Source organism: Sceloporus occidentalis, unplaced genomic scaffold (genome assembly GCF_023333645.1).
Source record: "Sceloporus occidentalis isolate IW3139 unplaced genomic scaffold, rSceOcc1.0.p SCAF_5, whole genome shotgun sequence".
NCBI classification, from domain to species: Eukaryota; Metazoa; Chordata; class Lepidosauria; order Squamata; family Phrynosomatidae; genus Sceloporus; species Sceloporus occidentalis.
This window is the reverse complement of record NW_028316985.1, coordinates 185,826,399-185,847,697: the sequence shown is the minus strand read 5'-3', so window position 1 is coordinate 185,847,697 and position 21,299 is coordinate 185,826,399. Positions and strand designations below refer to the sequence as shown.

The 21,299-nt window shown below is 45.5% G+C and overlaps 1 protein-coding gene across 2 annotated transcripts; it reads left to right on the top strand.

Annotated features, from left to right (window-relative positions):
• Nucleotides 1–1,575: 1,575 nt before the first annotated feature.
• On the top strand, nt 1,576–20,497 carry LOC149313291 (RING finger protein 145-like). 2 transcript variants are annotated; one of them, XM_089526422.1, is made up of 10 exons: nt 1,576–3,289; nt 5,084–5,192; nt 6,943–7,034; nt 8,269–8,504; nt 9,750–9,928; nt 10,549–10,689; nt 11,534–11,716; nt 15,781–15,928; nt 16,463–16,819; nt 18,836–20,497. In XM_089526422.1, exons 1-10 carry the CDS (start codon nt 3,121–3,123, stop codon nt 19,595–19,597), a joined length of 2,376 nt encoding a protein of 791 aa, XP_089382548.1. In that variant the 5' UTR covers nt 1,576–3,120; the 3' UTR covers nt 19,598–20,497. The 2 variants fall into 2 exon arrangements, with proteins under 2 accessions (XP_089382548.1, XP_089382549.1); XM_089526423.1 differs by lacking the exons at nt 1,576–3,289; nt 6,943–7,034 and having other exon boundaries at nt 5,097–5,192.
• Nucleotides 20,498–21,299: the final 802 nt, after the last annotated feature.

Genomic DNA, 21,299 nt, shown 5'->3' with positions numbered 1-21,299 from the left:
GAGGGAGGGAAGGAAAGGTTTTTCTTGCTTGAGCCTGAAACTGCAGAAGTTCTCAGTATTTGATGCCATCTCCTGGCTAAATAAAGTAATGCCTATTTCTTAACTTTTTGCTAGCACATTTTTGTCTGTCTCTGGTTGACCATTACATGATGTAGCAGAAAATAAGAGACGCAAGAATCTTCAGAAGACAAACCCAGACTGCTCTAATTACTAAACAAAAATCAGCTTCTGCCCAGTTCTCCTATTACTTGCAATCTATCATAGAATCATAGAGTCGGAAGAGACCACAAGGGCCCCTGATCCAGTCCAAACCCATTCTGCCATGCAGGAACTCTCAATTAAAGCAACCCCGAAAGATGGCCATCCAGCCTCTCTTTAAAAACCTCCAAAGAAGGAGACTCCACCACTCTCTGAGGGAGTGTTTTCCATTCTCAAACAGCCCTTACTGTCTGGAAGTTCCTCCTAATATTGAGCTGGAATCTCTTTTCCTGTAGCTTGCATCCATTGTTCTATGTCCTATTCTCTGGAGCAGCAGAAAACAAGCTTGCTCCCCCTCAGTATGCCATTCCTTCAAGTACTTAACCTTCTTTTCTCCAGGCTAAACATCCTCAGCTTCCTAAGTCATTCCTCAGAGGGCATGGTTTCCAGAGCCTTCACCATTTTAGTCGCCCTCCCTAGCATTGAGGCAGGGCAGTTATAGCAGTCTCAAACTGGATTATTTCTACAGTGTGTTTTGGACCTATGTTTGTATGAGGAAAGTTATAAAAAAGAATCCCATCCCATAAACCGTTTTGCTTTGGTTCCAGGCCCCCTTGGACTCCCAAATTCATTTTCTATGCCACCTTTCTCCTAGGAAGGGACACAAGGCGGTTTACAGGACTGAAAACATCTCAACAGATCTTAAGATGCTCAAGTCCCCATGGTATAAAATGAGGTCGCAAAATGGCATCCCTTGCCCTGTTGTTGTTGTATGCCTCCATTGCCTTCCTCTGAGGCTGAGAGAGTGTGACTTGCCTAGGTTTTATAGGGCTGAACCAGAATTTGAACCCTGGCCTCCAGAATTTATAGTCCAGCCACTCAAACCACTTCTACACCAAGTACTGTAATTTTGCTTTCCTATTAAATCAGTGGGTCTCACCCTTTTTTTAGACTACAACTCCCAGAATCCCTGAACAATGAACATACTGGCTGGGACTTCTGGGAATTGAAGTCCAAAAAAACCTGGAGGTCCAAAGGTTGAGAACCACTGCACTAAATTGTGCAAATTTATTTATTATAAATGTATTATAATTTATTATATATTGATATTAAAAACATTGATATTGTTATTAAATTATAATATTATAATTTATTCTAAATTGTCCAAACAGTGCCCTTTAAGAGATGGGGACTTCAACTCCCAGAAGGCTCAACCATGTTGGCCAATAGCCCGGGGTGCTGGGAGCTGAAGTCCAAAAAAGGCCACAAACAAGATGGCGCCTGAGGGCCTCATTTTTTCCTCAATTCTCTTGTGCGCATGCGCGCGCATGCGCACACGATTCCGCCTTTTACGCGACGTGGCTCTAGAAGGGTCAGTGTGCCCTCAAACAAAATGGCCGCCTTGGCTTCACTGGTGAGGGATTCCGTTGTTTCAAGGGGCGGAGGAGGAAGAGGAAGAGTGTGAGGGAAAGAGAGTTGGGGGTTTGGGAGAGGAAGAGACCAGGAAGGGGAGCGACTGGTAGGGAAGGCTGCCCCCCATTCCCTTTCCCAGTTATCCTCTCTCCCTTTCCCTAGATAGACCCTCTTCCCTCAAACCCTGGGACCCCTAAGACACCAGACTCTTACCATTTCAGCCCCCACCCCCACCCTACCTATAACTGTGGCTGCCATTGAGGAAGAAGGAGGTTCAAACCACCCCTAACCCCTTCCTCATAGCTTAAAATCTATCCCTGACCTCTTCCCTAATTCTCAAAAGCTCCCCACCCCCCCAAAAAAAGCACAACCCCCTCCCCAAATTTCTTGTTAGAAACCAGGCTGCTTAGATACTCCCCACTCCCCCTCAGTTTTTATGTTTTAAACTATCCCCTTCCAACCTCTGAACCCCCCTCCCCAAAATCTGTTTCCTTCCCTCCAAAAATTATTGACATGAATGGCTGTGCAAACCCCCCCCCCCCATTGAAATCGTGCTCCCATTACATGCCTCTCCCCATTAAATTCCCCCATAAATGACTTTTCCCACTAATTTCCCCCCAAAACATTAAAATCCTGTCTCCATTAAATCCCATTCCCCATTAAATTCCCTACGAAATGCCTTCTCCCATTACATTCCCCACTGATTCTCCCCAAATAATTGAAACCCTGTCCCCATTACATGCCTTTCCCCATTAAATCCCCCTTTAAATGACTTCCCCATTAAATTCTCCACTAATTTACCCCCCAAAATTAAAATCCTTTCCCCATTAAATCCCATTCCTTATTAAATTCCCTACTAAATGCCTTCTTCTGTTACATTCCCTACTAATTCCTCCCACAAAACCCTGAAATCCTGCCCCCATTAAATGTCTTTTTCCCATTAAATTCCCTACTAATTCCCTACCCAAAATTGAAATCCTGCCCCCATTAAATGTCTTTTTCCCATTAAATTCCCTACTAATTCCCTACCCAAAATTGAAATCCTGTCCCCATTAAATCCCATTCACCATTAAATTCCCTACTAAATGCTTTTCCCCATTGAATTCCATACTAATCTCCTCTCCCCAAATAACTGAAATCCTGCCTCCCATTAAATCCTTTCCCCATTAAATTCCCCACTCAGTGCCTTTCCTGATAGATCTGGACCACTCCATTTTCCATTTTCTGATCTTTTGAAGCCCCCAGCCACATTTTCTTGTAAATCCCCCCCCCCTTTTTTTTTAAATTTTATTCTCTTTAAGAATTATTTTCTGGTGCTTGTTTCCTCCCCTTAAAAATCTGCTCCTTTCCTGATCTAAGGCAATAGCCCTTGCAAAGGGGAGGGGTGGGTGTCCTTTTGGGGGAGGGAGACCCCCCGCTGTTCTTTCTTAGAGCTGGTGGGTTAGGGGCTAGAAAGGAAAGAGGGACAGGTTGCTGGTGCTGGGGAGGATTTGAACCCAGGGCTCAGCCATGCCCTCCAGGCTGGAGAAGTTGGCCAACGTGGTCCTTCGGGTGCCTAGCATCGTCATCCTGGATTTACTCTACCGGTGGGACGTCCAGGCCTTCGCTGAGCTGATGCGCCCCAAGTCCCCGCAGTCTTACCTGCAGAAGCATCACCTGTGGAACATCTACTATGCAGGTTAGCTGTCAGCCTGAGCCACTCTCCTGGCCTTGGAGGAGGTTGCCTTGGCTGTATGGTGGTCCCTCCACCTTCGCTGGGGTTAGGAGCGAAGAACCCCTGCAAACGTGGGGAAACTGCAAATAAAAAAAACACCATCCTTTTTACTTGAAATAACACATCTCTAGGAATCTCTGGGTCCTCCAGTGCAAGTCATATGGTCAACATCTGCCAGAGGTTGATTGTAGAACCATGCTGGACAACCCTAAAAATGCCTAGAGAAGTTTTTTCTCTAGGAACATTTAGGTTCCCCAGCATAACTCTATGGTCAACTTCTGGCAGAGTTGCACTGGAGGACCTAGAGAGGATTCCTAGAGAGGATGTATTAATCAAAGCCACAAATAATCAAAGCCTCAAAAACCAAAGCCACAAATGTAGAGGACCAACTATAGTAGCCAGAGCCTAGAAAGAGTTTACATACAGGATTGTATTTTGGACAGTAATCCCACAACCGATGTGCTGACTTGGGGCTTCTGGGTGCCATAGTACCAAAAAGTATCCAGTGTGGTGTAATGGGTTTGAGCATTGGAGTACAAATCTGGAGACCAAGGTATTGCACAGGCTAAGCGGAGAATCGAACCCTGCTCTCCAAAGTCAAAGTCCAATGCTCAAACCACTACTCCACACTAGTTACAACTCCACCAGATTGGGAATTCACAGCAGTGTAGTCCAAAAAGTAATTTTTTCTAGACTGGACTAATAGAGCATGCATGGAGCTCTCTTCCCCTCTGGTTTGGGATTCTGGCAGCTGTAGTCCAAAAAATAACTTTTCCAAGCTCTTCTCTTATTGCTATCACTGCCTCTGTTCACTAACACAGATGTTATTTAGCAAGTGTGGTTAGGCCTCTAGGTTGTAAAGTCTATTTTATTTATTATAGTATGTTTGGTTAGAACTAGAGAAGCTTTGGCTGTAATTTGAGAAGGAGTTTCTTGTTCAATTCCATGGGACTTGAATGGAAAATATAGAAGATACTCTTAAGAGCACCTGTTGTTTTCTTTGCCTGATGTAGGCAGGCACACACAGTTATAGAAGTAACTTACTTAAGCAAAGGAAGCAACTTAAAATGCATGTGAAGAAGTAGACTTAAGTCTACAAAACATCATGCTGCCCACTTCTTTCTTTCAGTTGCTCTCAAAGATCTCTTTACGTACTGATTTTACAGACTAACATGGCTATATCTTTGAATTCTGCAGTTATGGAAGAATTAGCTAGAGCAGAATCCCACTGCTGCAACTTAACACTGGAAGTCTATATTTCTCCAGCCCTCCATCACCATCCTCCCAATGCTGATGCTGTAAAAAAAAATCTAGCTAGACGGAGGTTGAGGGAAAGAGGGCTGGGCAGTGGGCATGAAAAGCCTTTTTAAACTTTGCAAAACTTTATTAAATGACATATATTTAAAGACCCTAAACTCAGGCTGCCAGACTTTGGACATGTCATGAGACGGCATGCCTCATTGGAAAAAAATTGTAATGTTCGGTAAAGCAGTAGGAGAAGAAGAAGACCACAGCATAGATGAATAACTTCATCAAGGAAGGTCTGGCTGTCCTGAGTTTGCAAGAGATGAGCTGAGCACAACAGTGGGTGTCTATCATACAGTGGATGACTATATGTCGAAGCCGACTTGATAACAAAGTACAACAACATTTGGTGGAAGACATACAAGGATTTGAACTGGCTTCCCTAGCAAGCAGAACAGATTGGCATTGATGTGATTTTAAAGTGCTCCTCTCCTCTTCTCTTTCAATCTTTAGGCCACATGGTGTGTGTGGTGGTTCTGCTTCTCCCCGTCCAGTCCCTTGTGAAGTTGTACCTCTACCTCCTGGCAGTTATGCTGCTTTATGTGGGCCACCAAACAGCCTGGTAAGTGCCCAGATACTTCCCTTGGAGAACTAGAAATCACTGCTCAAAGAGTAGGCTTCCTAAAACATTAGGGTCTCAGAGGGTATGGGGTGGTGTGGAGAAGGTCTCCCTCTGAAGTCTTTGCATTTGAAAGGAACTGACTCGGGGATTGGATAACACAGGGGTGCCTTATGCTGACCATTACTCCTCTGGGCAGCTACCTGAGGTCTGGGTGAAAGATGTTCATTGTTAGTCTGACCCTCTCCAAGGGAAAGAGCTGAAACTTATGGTCAGTTTGCAGACTTGCAGTCCTGGGATGAATAGATTGGTTGGTGGAAGACAGAAGCTCCTAAAACAGAAGGGTTTCAGAGGGTATAGTGGAGGACAGAAGCTCCTTCACAGGAAGAAACAAGTAGGTATTCAGAAAATGATAGCTATCTTTTAAACATGGAAAAGGATGCCATGTAGAAGATACAGCTGCTTCAGAGACCAGTGGAGAACAGATTCCAAGAAAGGAGATTCCACCTAAATATTAGGGAAAATTACAGTTGAGTCTGCCTTATCCAAAATTCAAAACCCAAAACTGGTTTCATGGGTGACTAAGACAGTGGTCCAAAACACACTGCAGATATAATACAGTCTGAGACCACTTTAACTGCCCTAGGGGATCCTGGGAATTGTAGTTTATTGTGGCAGCAGAACTTTCTGATAGAGAAGGCTAAATGTCTCCCAGAATTCCCTAGCATTGAGCCAGGACAGTTAAAGTGGCCTCAACCTGGATTATTTCTGCAGTGTGTTTTGCCTTAGTGACACCTCTGCTTTCTGATGGTTCAATATACACAAACTTTGTTTCATGCAGAAAAATATGTAGAATATTATATAAAATTACCTTCAGGTTATGTGTATAAGATGTACTATAGGAAACATAAATGTATTTTGAATTTAACCCGGGGTTCTATTTACAAGATATGTAACAAGATTTACAAGAGATGGAGCCCTGGTGGCGCAGTGGTTAAATGCCTGTACTGCAGCCATTCACTCGAAACCACAAGGTTGCGAGTTCAAGACCAGCAAAAGGGCCCAAGCTCAACTCAGGCTTGCATCCTTCCGAGGTCGCTAAAATGAGTACCCAGACTGTTGGGGGCAAATTAGCTTACTTGCTAATTAGCTTACTTGCTGTTCACCGCTATGATCTTTGGAATAGCGGTATATAAATAAAACAATATTATTATTATTATTATTATTATTATTATTATTATTATTATGTACATATATGAAAATACAGGTTTCCAAAAACCCAAAATCGAACTGGTCCCAAGCATTTTGCATAAGGGAGACTCAACCTGTTGAGTACTCAACTCTAACAGCTTTTTGACAGCAGAACAGGCTGTCTCAGATTCTCCATAGAGATTGCAACTTTCAAGACTGCTTGAGTTGTGCATTCCTGCATGGCAGGGGACTGGACTAAATGGCCCTTGTGGTTCCTTTCAACTCCAAGAGTCTATGATTCTATGATATGAACTACTTGTTGCATTTGAATGGGTAGGAATCATGCAGCCCCCATGTATTTATAGACTGCAACTCCCAGCAGCGCTAATCATCATAGCCAGTAGTGAGCATTGCTGGGCAGTGTTATTTCAACAACATCTGGAAGGCTGCTTAGCTCCTACCCCTGCATTATGGGATCTCATGCCCATAACTGTCATATTAGATTTTTATTTTGGAAAGGCCTGTTCCTGATACAAAATGTCTTCCTTGGCTCTTTTTCCAGGGACTACATCCGTCATGAGATGGAACATGAATTCTATGGTGCTGTATACCAGGATCCCATTGCACTGGGCCGCTTTGCTACCGCACTCACAAGTGAGGAAGGGAAAGGGAGGGAGCAGCCTCATTGGTGTGTTAAACTGAATTAACTTCCATTGTACCCCAGCTGCTTAGGTTTCAGTTGTTTGTGGGGAACATGGACTGATGGAAAAGGAAATTATTTGTAAGGCTGCATTGAAGGATCCGTGTCTGTATGGAACCTGGCAGGCTGCAGTTCAGAGGCTGAGCACATACCTTCATACTGAATCCTTCCCATCTCCAGTGAAAGGGATTTTGTGGAAATTGAGGAAAGTGATCACCGTATGAGACCTTAGGAGTAGGAGTCCTGTGGCCCTCCAGATTTTGGAACTGCAGCTCCCAGGGTTTCCCACCCTTTGCTACACTGGCTAGGGATGCTAGGAGTTGCAGTCTGTGAGGCATCCACCACTTATTCCAACACTTTTCCCACCAGATATAAGGTACAGCTAAACTATAGAATTAATGCAATTTGACACCACTTCAACTGCCTTAGCTGATGCTGTGGAGTATGGGATTCTGGAATTTGTAGTCTTGTGAAATATTTAGCCTTCACTGTCAAAGAGCTCTGGTATCACGACAAACTACAAATCCCAGGATTCCATAGGATGGAGCCATAGCAATTAAAGCAGTGTCAAACTGCTTTAATTCTGCAGTGTGGCAGCAGCCTAAATCTCCCCTGCCACCACATGTGAAGACTTCCACAATCTCACAGCCACCATCAAGAGTGAGGGCTTTTTCTTATCCACACCTTTGTGGCCAATGTAAAGACCTCTTCCTTTCCTACTTGTGGGGATGCCATCAAGGCACACATAACAGGGCTTTTTCTGTAGCCCTGGAACTCCCTGTTTAAGTTGATTCCACCTCTTTTGCACTTTTGATGGACAGCCAAAAATCAGTCCTGTTTCACATGGCCTTTAATGTTCCAAATTACTCTGTTTTTCAGATGCATTTTGGGATTGTTTTTAGACTCTTTTTGAAAAGTTTTTAAAAGAATATTTTAATGTGTTTTTTAAAATGTTTTAATCTTTGTGCTATGTTAATTGTTTTTACTATTTACTATTTTAATTGCTGTTCATCGCCTCAGGAGCTCTTGTGGGTTGGGAGGCAATGTAGAAGTATCTGAAATAAATAAAGTCAAAGCCGAGACCACCTTAAAGCCAAAGTGAGGTCATGTTGGAAACCTTCCCCTTCATGACCCCTTCTGGTGTCTGGGATTCAAAGGACCCTTCTTGATCGTGTGCTTCATTCCCAGGCCAGGTCATCGTGGTCACCCTCTGTGCCCTCCTGCTGCGGACTAAGCAGGTGTGGCGCTTCTCTGCCCCGCTACTCCCCTTGGCTGCCCGCCTCTGCTGTCTGCCACTCCAAATCCTGCCCACCGTCAACACCTTTGCAGCTGTCCTGACTACCCTGGAAGTTCTCTACGTCATTGTTTCTGGCTTGTCGGTGCCATTCCAGTTGGCGACTGCAGCCTTCAGGGAAATCACTCAGGTGAGGAATGGCTCCCAGAGGGGTCTTGGTGCTTGTTCTTTCCCCTACAACCTCCCCTGGTCACAGTGTATATTTTGAGCTCTTCCTCCACATACATCTCCTCTCTTTAGTTCCATACCAAAGCTACATCCCTTCCCATTCAGCCAAAGTTGAAGTGCCCTGGGAGCAGGATAAAACACAAGAGCTCCGTGTACTTGGTAGTTTGTCCATGTGTGTACAGTGGGTCCTTTCTATCAGCGGACTGTCGATCTGCAGATTTGACCACCTGTGGATCACCACACCCCATATTATTCAACTTCAGTGTGTGGATACAAACACACTCATTGCCATCATTGAATAATATGGGGCATGGCCATCTGTGTTTTTTGCCATCCTGGAGGCTGAGAGGGATCCTGAAACTAAACCTCTGCAGATAGGACAGGTCCACTGTTTGTGCCTTTAAGTCATCTGTCGACTTATGACAATCCTATTGACTTCATAGGTTTTTCTTAAGGATTACTCAAGAGTTGTTTTTGCCAGTTCCTCTGAAATATAGTCTTCAGCCCGATATTCATTGGTGCTGTACCCTGCTTTGCTTCCAAGATTGGACAGCATATGATGCCTTTAGAATATTTAGTACATGGCAAATTTAAAACAAAACAAAACAAAAAACCCAAAAAACATTCAAATGTATATCTACCTCAGGATGTTCTCTTTTTTAAAGTGTATTGTGATTTGTGTGTTTTTAGGAGATATGTTATTATATGAGCTGATTTTATCTAATTGTAATTGTGACGTATTGTGAATTGATACTGGCTGTAATCCCGCCTCGATCCATAGGGAGAGGCGGGAAAATATAAATAAAAAATTTATTATTATTATTATTATTATTATTATTATTATTATTATTATTATTCAGTGCATGCATGCTCTGCAGATGGGAAGGGTCCACTGTATGTTCAAGTTGCCTGCCAACCTATGACAACCACAATAATTTCATAGGTTTTCTTAGGCAGGGAATCCTCAGAGGTAGTTTTGCCCATTCCTTCCTTTGAAACAGCCTGCAGTGCCTGGGATACATTGGCAGTCTTCCATCCAGGTACTAACCAGGGCTGACCCTGCTTATCTTCCAAGATCAGACAGGATCTGGTGCTTTTAGAGTATTTAGGCCCAGTACCCCATGGCAATTAAACACAAAACAACCTTCAGTGCATGCATGCCAGGCTTAATGGGTGTGTTCTCCTCTGGCCTCTTCTTGTGTTCCAGGCACTGGAGGTATACCATTTGGTCACACTGGGAATGTCACTCTGGAGGCAGCTGGCCGTCCCACTCTTGTTCCTGGTCTTCTGGCTGGCTTTGTTCACCCTGCAGATTTACGCCTTGGCTTCTTCCTCTTCTGGAAACCTTTTATCCCACCAGGGGTTGATCTTCATCTTCCTCAGCAGGTAGAAAGGGGGTGGCAGGGGCAGAGCAAAGGTGATGGGTTGAGGCAACAAGCAACATCTTCACTGGTCATAGAATCCTGAAATTGTTAACGTGGGCAGATTCCAAGGATCAACCAGCCCAACCCCCTGCAAATGCAAGGATCCCTAATGAAACTTTTGTTTGAAAACCCCCAATGAAAAAGAGTCTCCCACCTTCCAAGATACTCTATTCCCCTGTCCCAGAGCTTGCTTTCCAGACATTTTACCATCTGGGTTGTATTCTTCGACCTTTCAGCTCCTCATGTCATCCCTGTCGGATAGTAATTTCTTTGTTTCCCAATCTCTGCTTCTGTACTTAAATATTGCAGTTGCTTGCTAGTTATTGCTGTGATAAATAGGGAACAAAAGGGGCCACTGAGGCTGCTTCCTGCTGCCACTGTAGGGCAACAGGGACTTAGCCATTATCAGTTCACACAGATATTTTCTACCCTCAACCACTTGAGCTATGATTTGGACCCTACCATCAAGAGCTGCCCTTGTCCTGCAAGAGATCATGCTGAAATGTATGGGACAAGATAGAAAGATTAGATGATTGAATTTGGTATGATCCAGAGTTCAAACGTTTTTTTCTCCTTTTGCAGTGTGGCGGAGTGCTGCAGCACACCTTACTCCCTCGTCGGGCTGACATTCACCATCTCCTACCTGGCCCTGGGACTTCTCAAGTTGTGCAAGTTCTACCTGGCAGGCTACGGCGCCTTTCAGAATGGCAATGTGATGCACAGGTGAGAGCAGTGTGGTCTTATTCTCTCCAAGATGGGCCAGAAACTCCCAGACTGAACTCTTGACCTGTGCCATGAATTTACTGAGTGTCTTGAGGACTTGTCTTGTCCTTGACCTTGCAGTCAGATGGTGGGAACACTCATTTGTCATACAGGGAACCCAGAAATGTTCTAGAAATGCTAAAAAGAAGAGGTGTAGCTGAGTGCCAGCACATTTTTTATGCAAGCAGATGGTCCCAGGTTTAATTTAAAACACGTGATGCTTGAAGGAGTACCTCTCCCTACATATACCTGTCTAAGAATTGAGATCTGTAGGAGGAGCCTTCCTTTGTGTCCCACTGGGGATGGGCAAAACACTGTGGGAAGAAGTGAGGCAAAGCTTTCTCCACCTGGCACCAGGGTTGTGGAACGTGTTTCATTCTGGCACTGTTAAAATGTCTGACTTTTTGCAATCTAACAACAAGAGAGCCAGTGTAGTGTAGTGTTTTGAGCACTGGAGATCAGGGTTTGATTCTCCATTTGACTATCGAAACCCACTGGGTGACTTTGAGCAAGTCACACACTCTCAGCTCCAGAAAATTCCACGATAGGTTTGCCTTAGGGCCACCATAAGTCAGAAACAACTTGAATACACACAGCCACAACAAATCCAACAGCATCTGGAGTACTGTGTGCCTCACACTTCAAGAGAGAATCATAAAGCCTCCCATAAACATCTATATTGCATGCACTTTCATTCTCCAGCTCTGCCTGCCACTTGGCCTTTGTTTTTTCCCTACCCTTCTCAGGGCATCTCTGTGCTTCCCTACCTACCACTTCCCTCTTCCCTTTCTCTTCTATCTTGCAGGGGTGTGACTGAAGGGGTGACCTTGCTGCTGCTGGCTTTGCAGACAGGCCTGCTAGACCTTCAGCTCCTCCAGAGGACCTTCCTCCTCAGCATCATCCTTTTCATTGTGGTGACCTCCACCTTGCAGTCCATGATCGAAATAGCCGACCCCATCGTGCTGGGCCTGGGGGCTTCACGGAACAGGTGACCATATTCCCCTTCACCCATGGGTAAGGGAGGATTGAGAGCAGTGTTGCAGAGAACAGTTCTTGTGCCCTCTGCCCCCTCCACAGGGATTGGGACCTCAAAGCCCCTTGCCTCCATGGTTTACCAGCAAGGCAGTACCAAGAATTCCTTTCTACAAACACTTATTGGTTCCCAAAGCATTACACAGCCACAGAAATCTAGCTTTCCCACCCCTCCAGTCATTCACAGGGTCAGGATAGTGATGAGGCCTACAAGGGCTGCCCCTGCAGGACTATAGAATCATAGAGTTGGAAAAGACCGCAAGGGCCATCCAGTCCAACCCCCTACCATGCAGGAACTCTCAGTCAAAGCATCCCCAACAGATGGCCATCCAGCCTCTACTTAAAGACCTCCAAGGAGGGAGATTCCACTACTCTTCGAGGGAGTGTGTTCCACTGAGGAACAGCCCTTACTGTCAGGAAGTTCTTCCTAATGTTGAGGTGGAATCTCTTTTCCTGCAGCTTGCATCCATTGCTCCGGGTCCTAGTCTCTGGAGCAGCAGAAAACAAGTCAGCTCCCTCCTCAATATGACATCCCTTCAATATTTAAACGGAACTATCATATCACCTCGTAATCTTTTCTTCTCCAGGCTCAACATCCCCAGTTCCTTAAGTTGTTCCTCATAGGACATGGTTTCCAGACCTTTCACCATTTTAGTTGCCCTCCTTTGGACACGTTCCAGTTTTTCAACATCCTTTTTAAATTGTGGTGCCCAGAACTGGACACAGTATTCCAGGTGGGGCCTGACCAGAGCAGAATACAGTGGCACTATTCTCTTGATCTAGACACTATACTTTTATTGATGCAGCCTAAAATTGCATTGGCCTTTTTAGCTGCCGCATCACACTGTTGACTCATGTCCAACTTGTGGTCTACTTGGACTCCCAGATCCCTTTCATATGTAGTCTTGTTCAGCCAGGTGTCCCCCATCCTATATCTGTGCATTTTCTTTTTCTGCCCTAAGTGAAGTACCTTTCATTTCTCCCTGTTGAAGTTCATTTTGTTAGCTGTGGCCCACCTTTCTAGTCTATTCAGGTCATTTAAGCCCTAGAGGGGTATACGACTGGTACTGACGGCGATTCTGTTGATGCTCTGACCAACATCTGGGATAGTAATCTTTCCAGGGCTATATACAGTATCGCTCCCAAGCGTCCTTTCCGGCCTGCTTCCAATAAACAACCCTGGTATACGGAAGATCTCAGGGAAAGGAAGCGGGCTGTGCAACGACTAGAGCGCTACTGGCGAAGACATCAGCGCTTATCCGACAGGACACTCCTTCGCTCTCATTTGAAAGCTTACGGAGTGGCAATAGGTGCAGCGAAGAATTCGTTCTATGCTGCACGTATTGCGTCCGCAGAGTCGCGTCCAGCAGAGCTGTTCAGGGTTGTGAGGGAGTTAACTCAGCTCCCCCCATCCCTGAGCTCTATCTTAGAACCATCTAAAGCCTGCTGCGACGATTTTAACAACTTCTTTGCGGATAAAATCTCTCAGATAAGGGCTGATCTCGATGCCAGCATTCATGTAGACCCTGTAAGAGAGGTGTCCGAAGCGTCCGTGGCCCCTGTTATACTGGATCACTTTGAGTTTGTTAGTACCGAGGAAGTGGACAAGATCCTTCGAAGTGTCAGGAAGACAACTTGCTCCCTTGATCCCTGTCCCTCATGGCTGACAGCACAGGGGGGAGATGCGGTGCTAATTATGTTGCATCGCATAATTAATACATCTCTAAGTGAGGGCCAGTTTCCATCTAAATTAAAATTAGCAGTGGTCAAACCCCTGCTAAAGAAGCCCTCCTTAGACCCCCTGCTTCATAATAATTATCGGCCCATCTCGCTGCTGCCTTTTTTGGGGAAGGTGATCGAGAGAGCAGTCGCCTTCCAGCTTCAATCAATCTTGGATGACACCGATTTTCTGGACCCATTTCAAACCGGCTTCCAGGTGGGCTATGAAGTTGAGACTGCCATGGTCGCCTTAGTTGATGATCTCCGTCTGGGCATGGACAGGGGAAGCCTGTCCCTGTTAGTGCTTTTGGACATCTCAGCGGCTTTCGATACCATTGACCATGGTATCCTTCTGGAACGCCTGGGGGAGTTAGGTATCGGGAGCACTGCGCTCCAGTGGTTCCGTTCCTACCTCTCGGGTAGATTCCAGATGGTGCAGCTGGGGGACGTTTGCTCCGATAAGAGGGCACTTACTTCTGGTGTCCCTCAGGGAGTGATTTTGTCCCCTATGCTATTCAACATTTACATGAAACCGCTGGGAGAGATCATCCGGAGACACGGGGCGCAGTGTTATCAGTACACTGATGACACCCAGATAGTCTTCTCTGTGTCTCCGACTGATGCAGTAACTAAGGATGGCATCTCTCCTCTAGATGCCTGCTTGGCGTCGGTAATGGGCTGGATGAGGGAGAACAAACTCAGTGTGAATCCAGGGAAAACGGAAGTACTGGTGATAGGTTCCCCAGTTCCGGGTGGTGAGATCTGTCATCCGGTCCTGAACGGGGTCACGCTCCCCTTAAAGGACTCGGTGCGCAGCTTGGGAGTGCTCCTTGACTCGTCGCTCCAGCTGACTTCTCAGGTGGATGCGACGGTCAGGAGTGCTTGTTATCAGCTTCGGCTGATACGCCAGCTGCGTCCCTACCTGGACCGTAGGGACCTTGAAACTGTTGTACATGCTTTGGTAACCTCTCGATTGGATTTCTGCAATGCGCTCTACATGGGGCAACCCTTGTACCAAACTCGGAAGCTGCAAATGGTACAGAACATGGCAGCTAGATTGGTCGCTGGTACTTCCAGGTCGGACCATATAACACCTATTTTAAAAGACCTACATTGGCTGCCTATTCGCTTCCGAGCTCAATACAAGGTGTTGGTTTTGACCTATAAAGCCCTAAATGGCTTGGGCCCAGGGTACTTGGAGGACCGCCTCTCCCCATATAGTCCGCCCCACACTCTTCGAACATCCGGGACTAACTTGTTAGAGGTTCCTAGATCACACCTTGTGAGGACCTCTCAGAGGGCTTTTGCCATCGCTGCCCCATTTTCTTGGAATAAGCTCCCTGTAGAGCTCCGCTCCGCCGCCTCATTAGATTCTTTTAAAAAGAATTTAAAAACATGCCTATTTCGGCTGGCCTTCCCACTTTAGTTAACTGTTTTTCCTCTGCCCCTTGCTTTTCTTTTTCTGACCCCGGACTATTGTGATTTGATTGTTTTTGCCCTTGACATGTGTATTTTCTCCTGATTCCTGTTCCCATTTTATGCAGTAATGTTTTAACTTTTATATTGTAATTGTTTTACTTTGTATTGTAATTGCTTTTAACTTTTGTAAGCCGCCTTGATCATTTTTTGGAAAGGCGGGGTAGAAATAAAATTTATTATTATTATTATTATTATTATTATTATTATTATTATTATTATTATTGATCAGCTGCCAGGAGGAGGCTCAGTCAAGGCAGGATCAGGTTCTCCAATTTTTGCAAGTCTCCATGTGATCTGTGACAATACCATACTACACTGTTATGGTTCTATTGCACTTTTACAACTACAGCTGCCTCCTGTGGAATCGTGGGATTTGCAGTTTGGGGAAGGGCGTTTAGAATTCTCAGCCAAGGATCTCTTAGGCCTCACAAAACAACAAAGGCAGCCCTGTGAGGAGTGGCATAGGAAACTAGGTATGTTTAGCCAGGGGATGAGAAGGTTAAGAGAGGACATGATAGCCATGTTGAAGGGATACTGAGGATGGAGCAAGCTGGAGGGCATTTTTAGGCAAACTAAAATTTTGCATAATTTCATTTTGACCTCTGGAGGGGTCTATCAGGGTTCCAGACATGATGGAAATGCTTTCCACATTCCCTAGGTATCATTTTGGGGTACTTTGGGGGGAGAGTATTTTTGACCCCTGAGGGACCTTATGAAATTCATAAGCTTCACTTTGCTCTCTCCTGCTTTAATGTTTACATCCACCTTTATTCAAGAGCCATGCCTGCAAGTTGTCCAACTGCCACTTCCCTTTCCTTGCAGGAGTTTCTGGAAGCACTTCCGTGGGGTCAGCATGTGTCTCTTCCTCTTGGTTTTCCCTGGTTTCATGGCCTATAAGATTGCCCATTTCTTCCACATGGACTTCTGGCTCCTGATCCTTGTCTCAAGCTGCATGCTGACCTCACTGCAGGTACCTTCTGTTTTTTCCTTTTCCTGTCTCTACTTTTTCCTTAGCACCCCAATGCTTTCGGATATCTACTATGTCAGTGCCCTATAAGACCCAGCCAATACTGAACTGTTACAAAAGTTTAAGTTCAAAACAAAAAGTTCTTCCTTTTCCCCCCCTTTTGCTGTGGAATCGGGGAGCAGAGGTTCCTGAAGTTTAGTGGAATTCATGGAACCAGAGCTTGGAAGAATTACCTTGAATATTTATTAATTTTTGGTGGGTGGGTGGGGGCAGGCTACAGCTCCCAGAAATCTTCCAGCCAGCATGCTTCTCAAAGAAATTCATCAGAAAACTAGATGTAGGGATTCTGGGACCTGTAGTCCAAAAGAAGTAATTCTCCCCCACCCTCAAAATTATAGAGGGAAAAAGCTTGAGAAGGTAGTCCTTTCTAGATGGCTCACTAGAACCTCCACTGCTAGAGGCAATGTACCTCAGAGGCTGAGATCAGCCAACATGATTGGAGGGTGACCACACTCCTTCTCTTCCTCTCCCTCATAGGTTATGGGAACTCTCTTCATCTACGGCCTCTTCATCATCGAGCTCTTCCAGGACACCCCAATGGAGAAGATGGACGAGATCATATACTACGTCAATGCCATCAGCCGAGTGCTGGAGTTTCTGGTGGCCGTTTGTGTGGTGGCCTATGGCTCCTGGGAGTCCATCTTTGGGGAGTGGAGCTGGATGGGAGCCTCAGTCATCATCATTCACTGCTACTTCAACGTATGGCTGAGGGCCCAATCAGGCTGGAAGAGTTTTCTGCTCCGCCGAGAGGCAGCCAAGAAGATCAGCTTGCTGCCAGGGGCCACCAGAGAACAGCTGGAGAACCATGATGATGTGTGCGCCATTTGCTTCCAGGTGAGCACCACCAAGATGTAATCACCTGCCCTCTTCTTCTAGACCTGTCTTCGGGGACTTTGGGTGGAATAATAATTGTTGTTGCTATTAATCCGCATCCTGTCCCCAGTAACTCTAATCTTATCCCAGTAAGGTGCAGGCCCATCTTTTGTGGCTTCTGAAAGAAAGAAAAAACCCTGCAACTCCCTCAATTTTTAAAAGAAATATCAGCACAATTTTCAAGCATTTTGTTCCCTAAAATTCCACAGAAAGTCTCCCAAATGCGAAAGGATCCACCCCAGCCACAGAACCCCATAGTCTTGTCCTGCCTTCAAATACCTCAATTTGCTTCTGTAGCCCTTGTGAAAATGGTCTCAATGCTACTTCTTGTCACCATTTTGAGAAATTATGGCAGAAAATAATAATATTTGGGTGTACTGGAGGGCCTGCAAGAGTGCCCCACCCCCCGAGTCTTCTGTCAGCCCACCAGGCACCCCAGCCTGAGCCCTCTCCTCCAAAAACAGTTGGGGGCAATTGCCCACATCTTGACCAACGGCACTCCTGGAAGTGTCTGGGTGTGACACTTCGCAGGAAAATATATAAATTACCTCCACCCGCAGCTTTCAGTATTCAAAAAATAAACTAGATAAAGCAAACCTTGATTTTGCTATTTTATACAAGGGACAGTATTTTATTACCCCGTTGTGTATGATGGGACTTGAGCATCCACAAATTTTGGTATCGGGGGGATACCAAACCCCAGCGATAATTGGTTCCAGTGATCCTGGAACCAAACCCCAGTGGATACCAAGGGCCCACTGTATGCATGCCTTCTGGAGCACAAAGGTGATGACCTATAAAGCCATATAGGTCCAGACTATCTAGAAGACCATATCTCCATATATGAACCTCCCAGGGTCTTAAGATTCACAGCAAAGAGCATTCTTTTGGTCCTGCCACCATCACAGGCTCATTTGAAGATGATATGGGAAAGGGCCTTTTATACAAGGGACACCATTTGAAATTCCCTTTCCTTAAGCAGCTAGGCTAGCCCTCTCCTTGATCTCTCTTCAATGGCAGGCAAAGACCTTTTTGTTTAAACAGCCTTATAATGTATAAGCAGGGAGGCTTCTAAGTGAGATGTATCTGTTTATTCTGTGTGATTTTAAAATGATTTTGTGCTGTCTGATACAGTGATTTTTAATTGTTTTTGAAACATTATTGTTAAGTTTTTTAATTGATTTCTCTTTGGGAGCAGCCTTGGGTCCCTGTCTAGGAGAAAAGCAGCATACAAATGAAATACAGGTTGAGTCTCCCTTATCCAGAATTCCAAAATCTGAAATACTCCAAAATTGTCCACATAGGTGACTGTGATATACCAAAATTGGTTTCATGCACAAAATTATTAGAAATACTATGTATAAATTTACCTTCTGGCTATATTTATAAGGTGTATATGAAATATAAATGAATTTCATGTTTACGCTTGGGTCCCATCTCCAAGATATCCCATTATGTATTAATAATGGTTTGAATGTTGGACTACGACTCTGGAGACCAGGGTTGAATTCCTCACTTGGACACAAAAACCCACTGGGTGGCCTTGGGCAAGTCACACTCTCTCAGCCTCAGAGGATGGCAATGATAAACCCTCTCTGAAGAAACTTGCCAAGAAAATCCTGTGATAGGGTCGCCTTAGGGTCACTATCAATTGGAAGCAACTTGAAGGCAATACAACAAACACAAAAATATTCCAAAATCTGGAAAATTCCAAAATCCAAAACAATTCTGGTACCAGTCTTTTCAGATAAGGGAGACTCAGCCTGTCAATAATGAAATGAAATGCTTGCTTTGACCTCTGTGGGTGAGGGGGAATCTCCCATCCCCTGTTCTCCTTTAACCAGAAGTGCTCCTGGGTCTTGACCTTCCATGTGCCAAATAAAACTCCACCACTGAGCCTCAGCCTCCGTCTACTAGCAGTTGATGACTCCACCCTGCCCTTCTCCCCTAACTGTCTTCTCCTTCTGCCTCTTGCAGGAGATGACCCTCGCTGTGGTCATGCAGTGCGGCCATTTTTTCCATGGCGCCTGTTTACGTAAATGGTTCTATGTACAGGACACCTGCCCTCTTTGCCACCAGCCGGTCAAACCCTTGGCCAACTCCGAGAATCCCGGAAGCCAAGCTGGAAGACAAGTAGCGGAGCCTGGGCCAGAGGCAGGGGAGATTCCTGACCGTGAAGATGGCGAACCAGTTGCTCACAATAGCCCAGAATGCTCTGAGGTTGGCAGGACTGCAGAGGCTGTGGAGACCTATAGTGGAGACTTGAAAGACTCCTACTTGGCAGGGCCAGAAGAGGAAGACCTGCAGCAGTGCAGCAGTGGCAGCATGGGAGAGAATGTCCCTGGACACACCTCTCCCTCAGAAGAAGTGGAAACATCTGCTACAGCTGCAAAATGTGTCCATGGACCCACTAGGTTGGATGCCCACGTTGCTGCAGAAACCCCACAGGAACAGAATTTGGGAAGCTCATTTAGCAGCTCAGAAGAACCCTCGAACCTGGAGCAGAGCCCTCCTGGTAGCAGCACTCTCCCAAGAGGATTTGGGTCACTTTCTACCCAAGCAGAGAGTGGATCTTGTCTCAGAGTCCCTCCAGCATTCCTAGCCAAGGGCCATTGTGAAGGTCTTGAGAAACCTGCCCTACACCTGGTTTCAGATTACCCTTTTATGGTACCAGAGAGCCAAGAGGACATTTTGAGTGAGACCCAGGGACCCAATGGTCATCAGGACCTTGAGTCATGAGGACAGCATGGATTCTGGGGCCTCCTCTTCCCTGCTTTTGCTGTCCTCCTGATCCCCCAAAACCAGCTGAATCTACCAGTTCTTCTTTCTGTTTCTAGGGAAGTAGACAGCCACACTTAGGGCAGAAATTATTTCCTTTGTATACAGAGGAAAGTGTTCCTCCCATTCTCATCTATGGCTGAAAGCAAAGAAGGCACCCTTTCTGGAGCATTAAGGGTCCCATCTTCCTCTCCTCCAAACAGTTTTGTGTTGTTCTCTTAGGACTCCCACGGTACTCAGAAGACTTTGGCAACTTCTGCTCAATTGGAGCTGCAAGGACTCTTCTCAGAATAGTTTCTCCACTCTTTAAATGGTTGCGCTGGCCGCAACATGGGCACATGAAAGCAGGATGTTTTGAGAGAGAGGTCTGAAACTCAACAGTGGCAGGAGCCTTGTTTCAAAAGGATGGCAGGCCTGTGTCCTAGAGTTTGGGGTTCTTCTGCCTTCCACCTGTTGGCCACCTCTGACCTTCAGTACAGGTTGAGAATTGGGCCACCCTCCAGAGGTTGCATTTTCAGGTCCCAACAGCCATATCCTGGGGCTAAGAATGCCGTGAGTTGCAGTTTGATAACATCTAGAAAGCTGGATCTTACCTGCCTGAACAGGTGTATGAAACGTTTGAGGTGTTGCCTCCTGCCCAGGTGAGAGAACTTTGCAAGATTTTTTCCAAGGCTGGTGTGAAACTCTGAAGAGACAATGGCTCCCTCATGCAAACAGGTTTGCGCTGCTGTAGAATCTATGGTGCATTGGTACATTGTTGGCCTATTTTGTGTTGAAGTGGTTGCTTCACAAGATGGTGTGGCCAGTCAGGGCCAGAGCTGATGGCCTGTGAGCCAAATAAAGGAAGCAAACAAATATCTTTTAAATAATTTATTGAAGCATATAGAGTTTTGTATGTATCAAACATGTTGTTCTGTGCCTTCAGGTTGTTTCTGACATAAGGCGACAGTTCGCGCAGCTATCATCATATACTGACATGTCACTGCCATTTCTGACAAAAATAATCCCAGTTTCAAAACACTCAAACTTAAAATCATGCTTACTATAATATAAATTTCCTTTTCCATATTATGAATTATTACTATTTTTCAAACCCATTCCTTAAAGTAAACCAAAATGGAGGGCTTTAAACACAGTTAAAAACGCAAATGCCCACAATATTGTATTCTTTATAGTTCTGTGCCTTTGCATCGACTCCTGCACACTGGGTGAGCTCATCTAGTCTGCCCAATATTCTGCAAAAAAGTCTCATTTTCAGACTACATATCCCAGGATCCCTAATTAGTAGTGGTCATGCTTGCTGGGGGATTCTGGGAATCCTTCTTATGCCTTCAAGTTGACTGAGTTATGATAACCCTCTCCTAGGGCTTTCTTGGTCAGATTTCTTTGGAGAAGGCCGTTGTCTTCCTCTGAAGCCGAGTTTGTGTAACTTGCCCATGGCCGCCCAGGGTGTTTCCATGGCTGAGCCAGGGGTTCGAATCCTGGTCTTCCAGAGTTCGAGTCCAACACTGCAATCACTACACCACTCTATCTTTTCCCAATAGAGTGCCTGCCAGATTTCTTAGACTTTGTTTCCCCTTACCTGGGAGTGACAGGTGCTAAAGTCGAAAATATTCAGAGGGTTCCCAACTGGAGAAGGCTGCCTTCCTGTCTGCCAATTGAG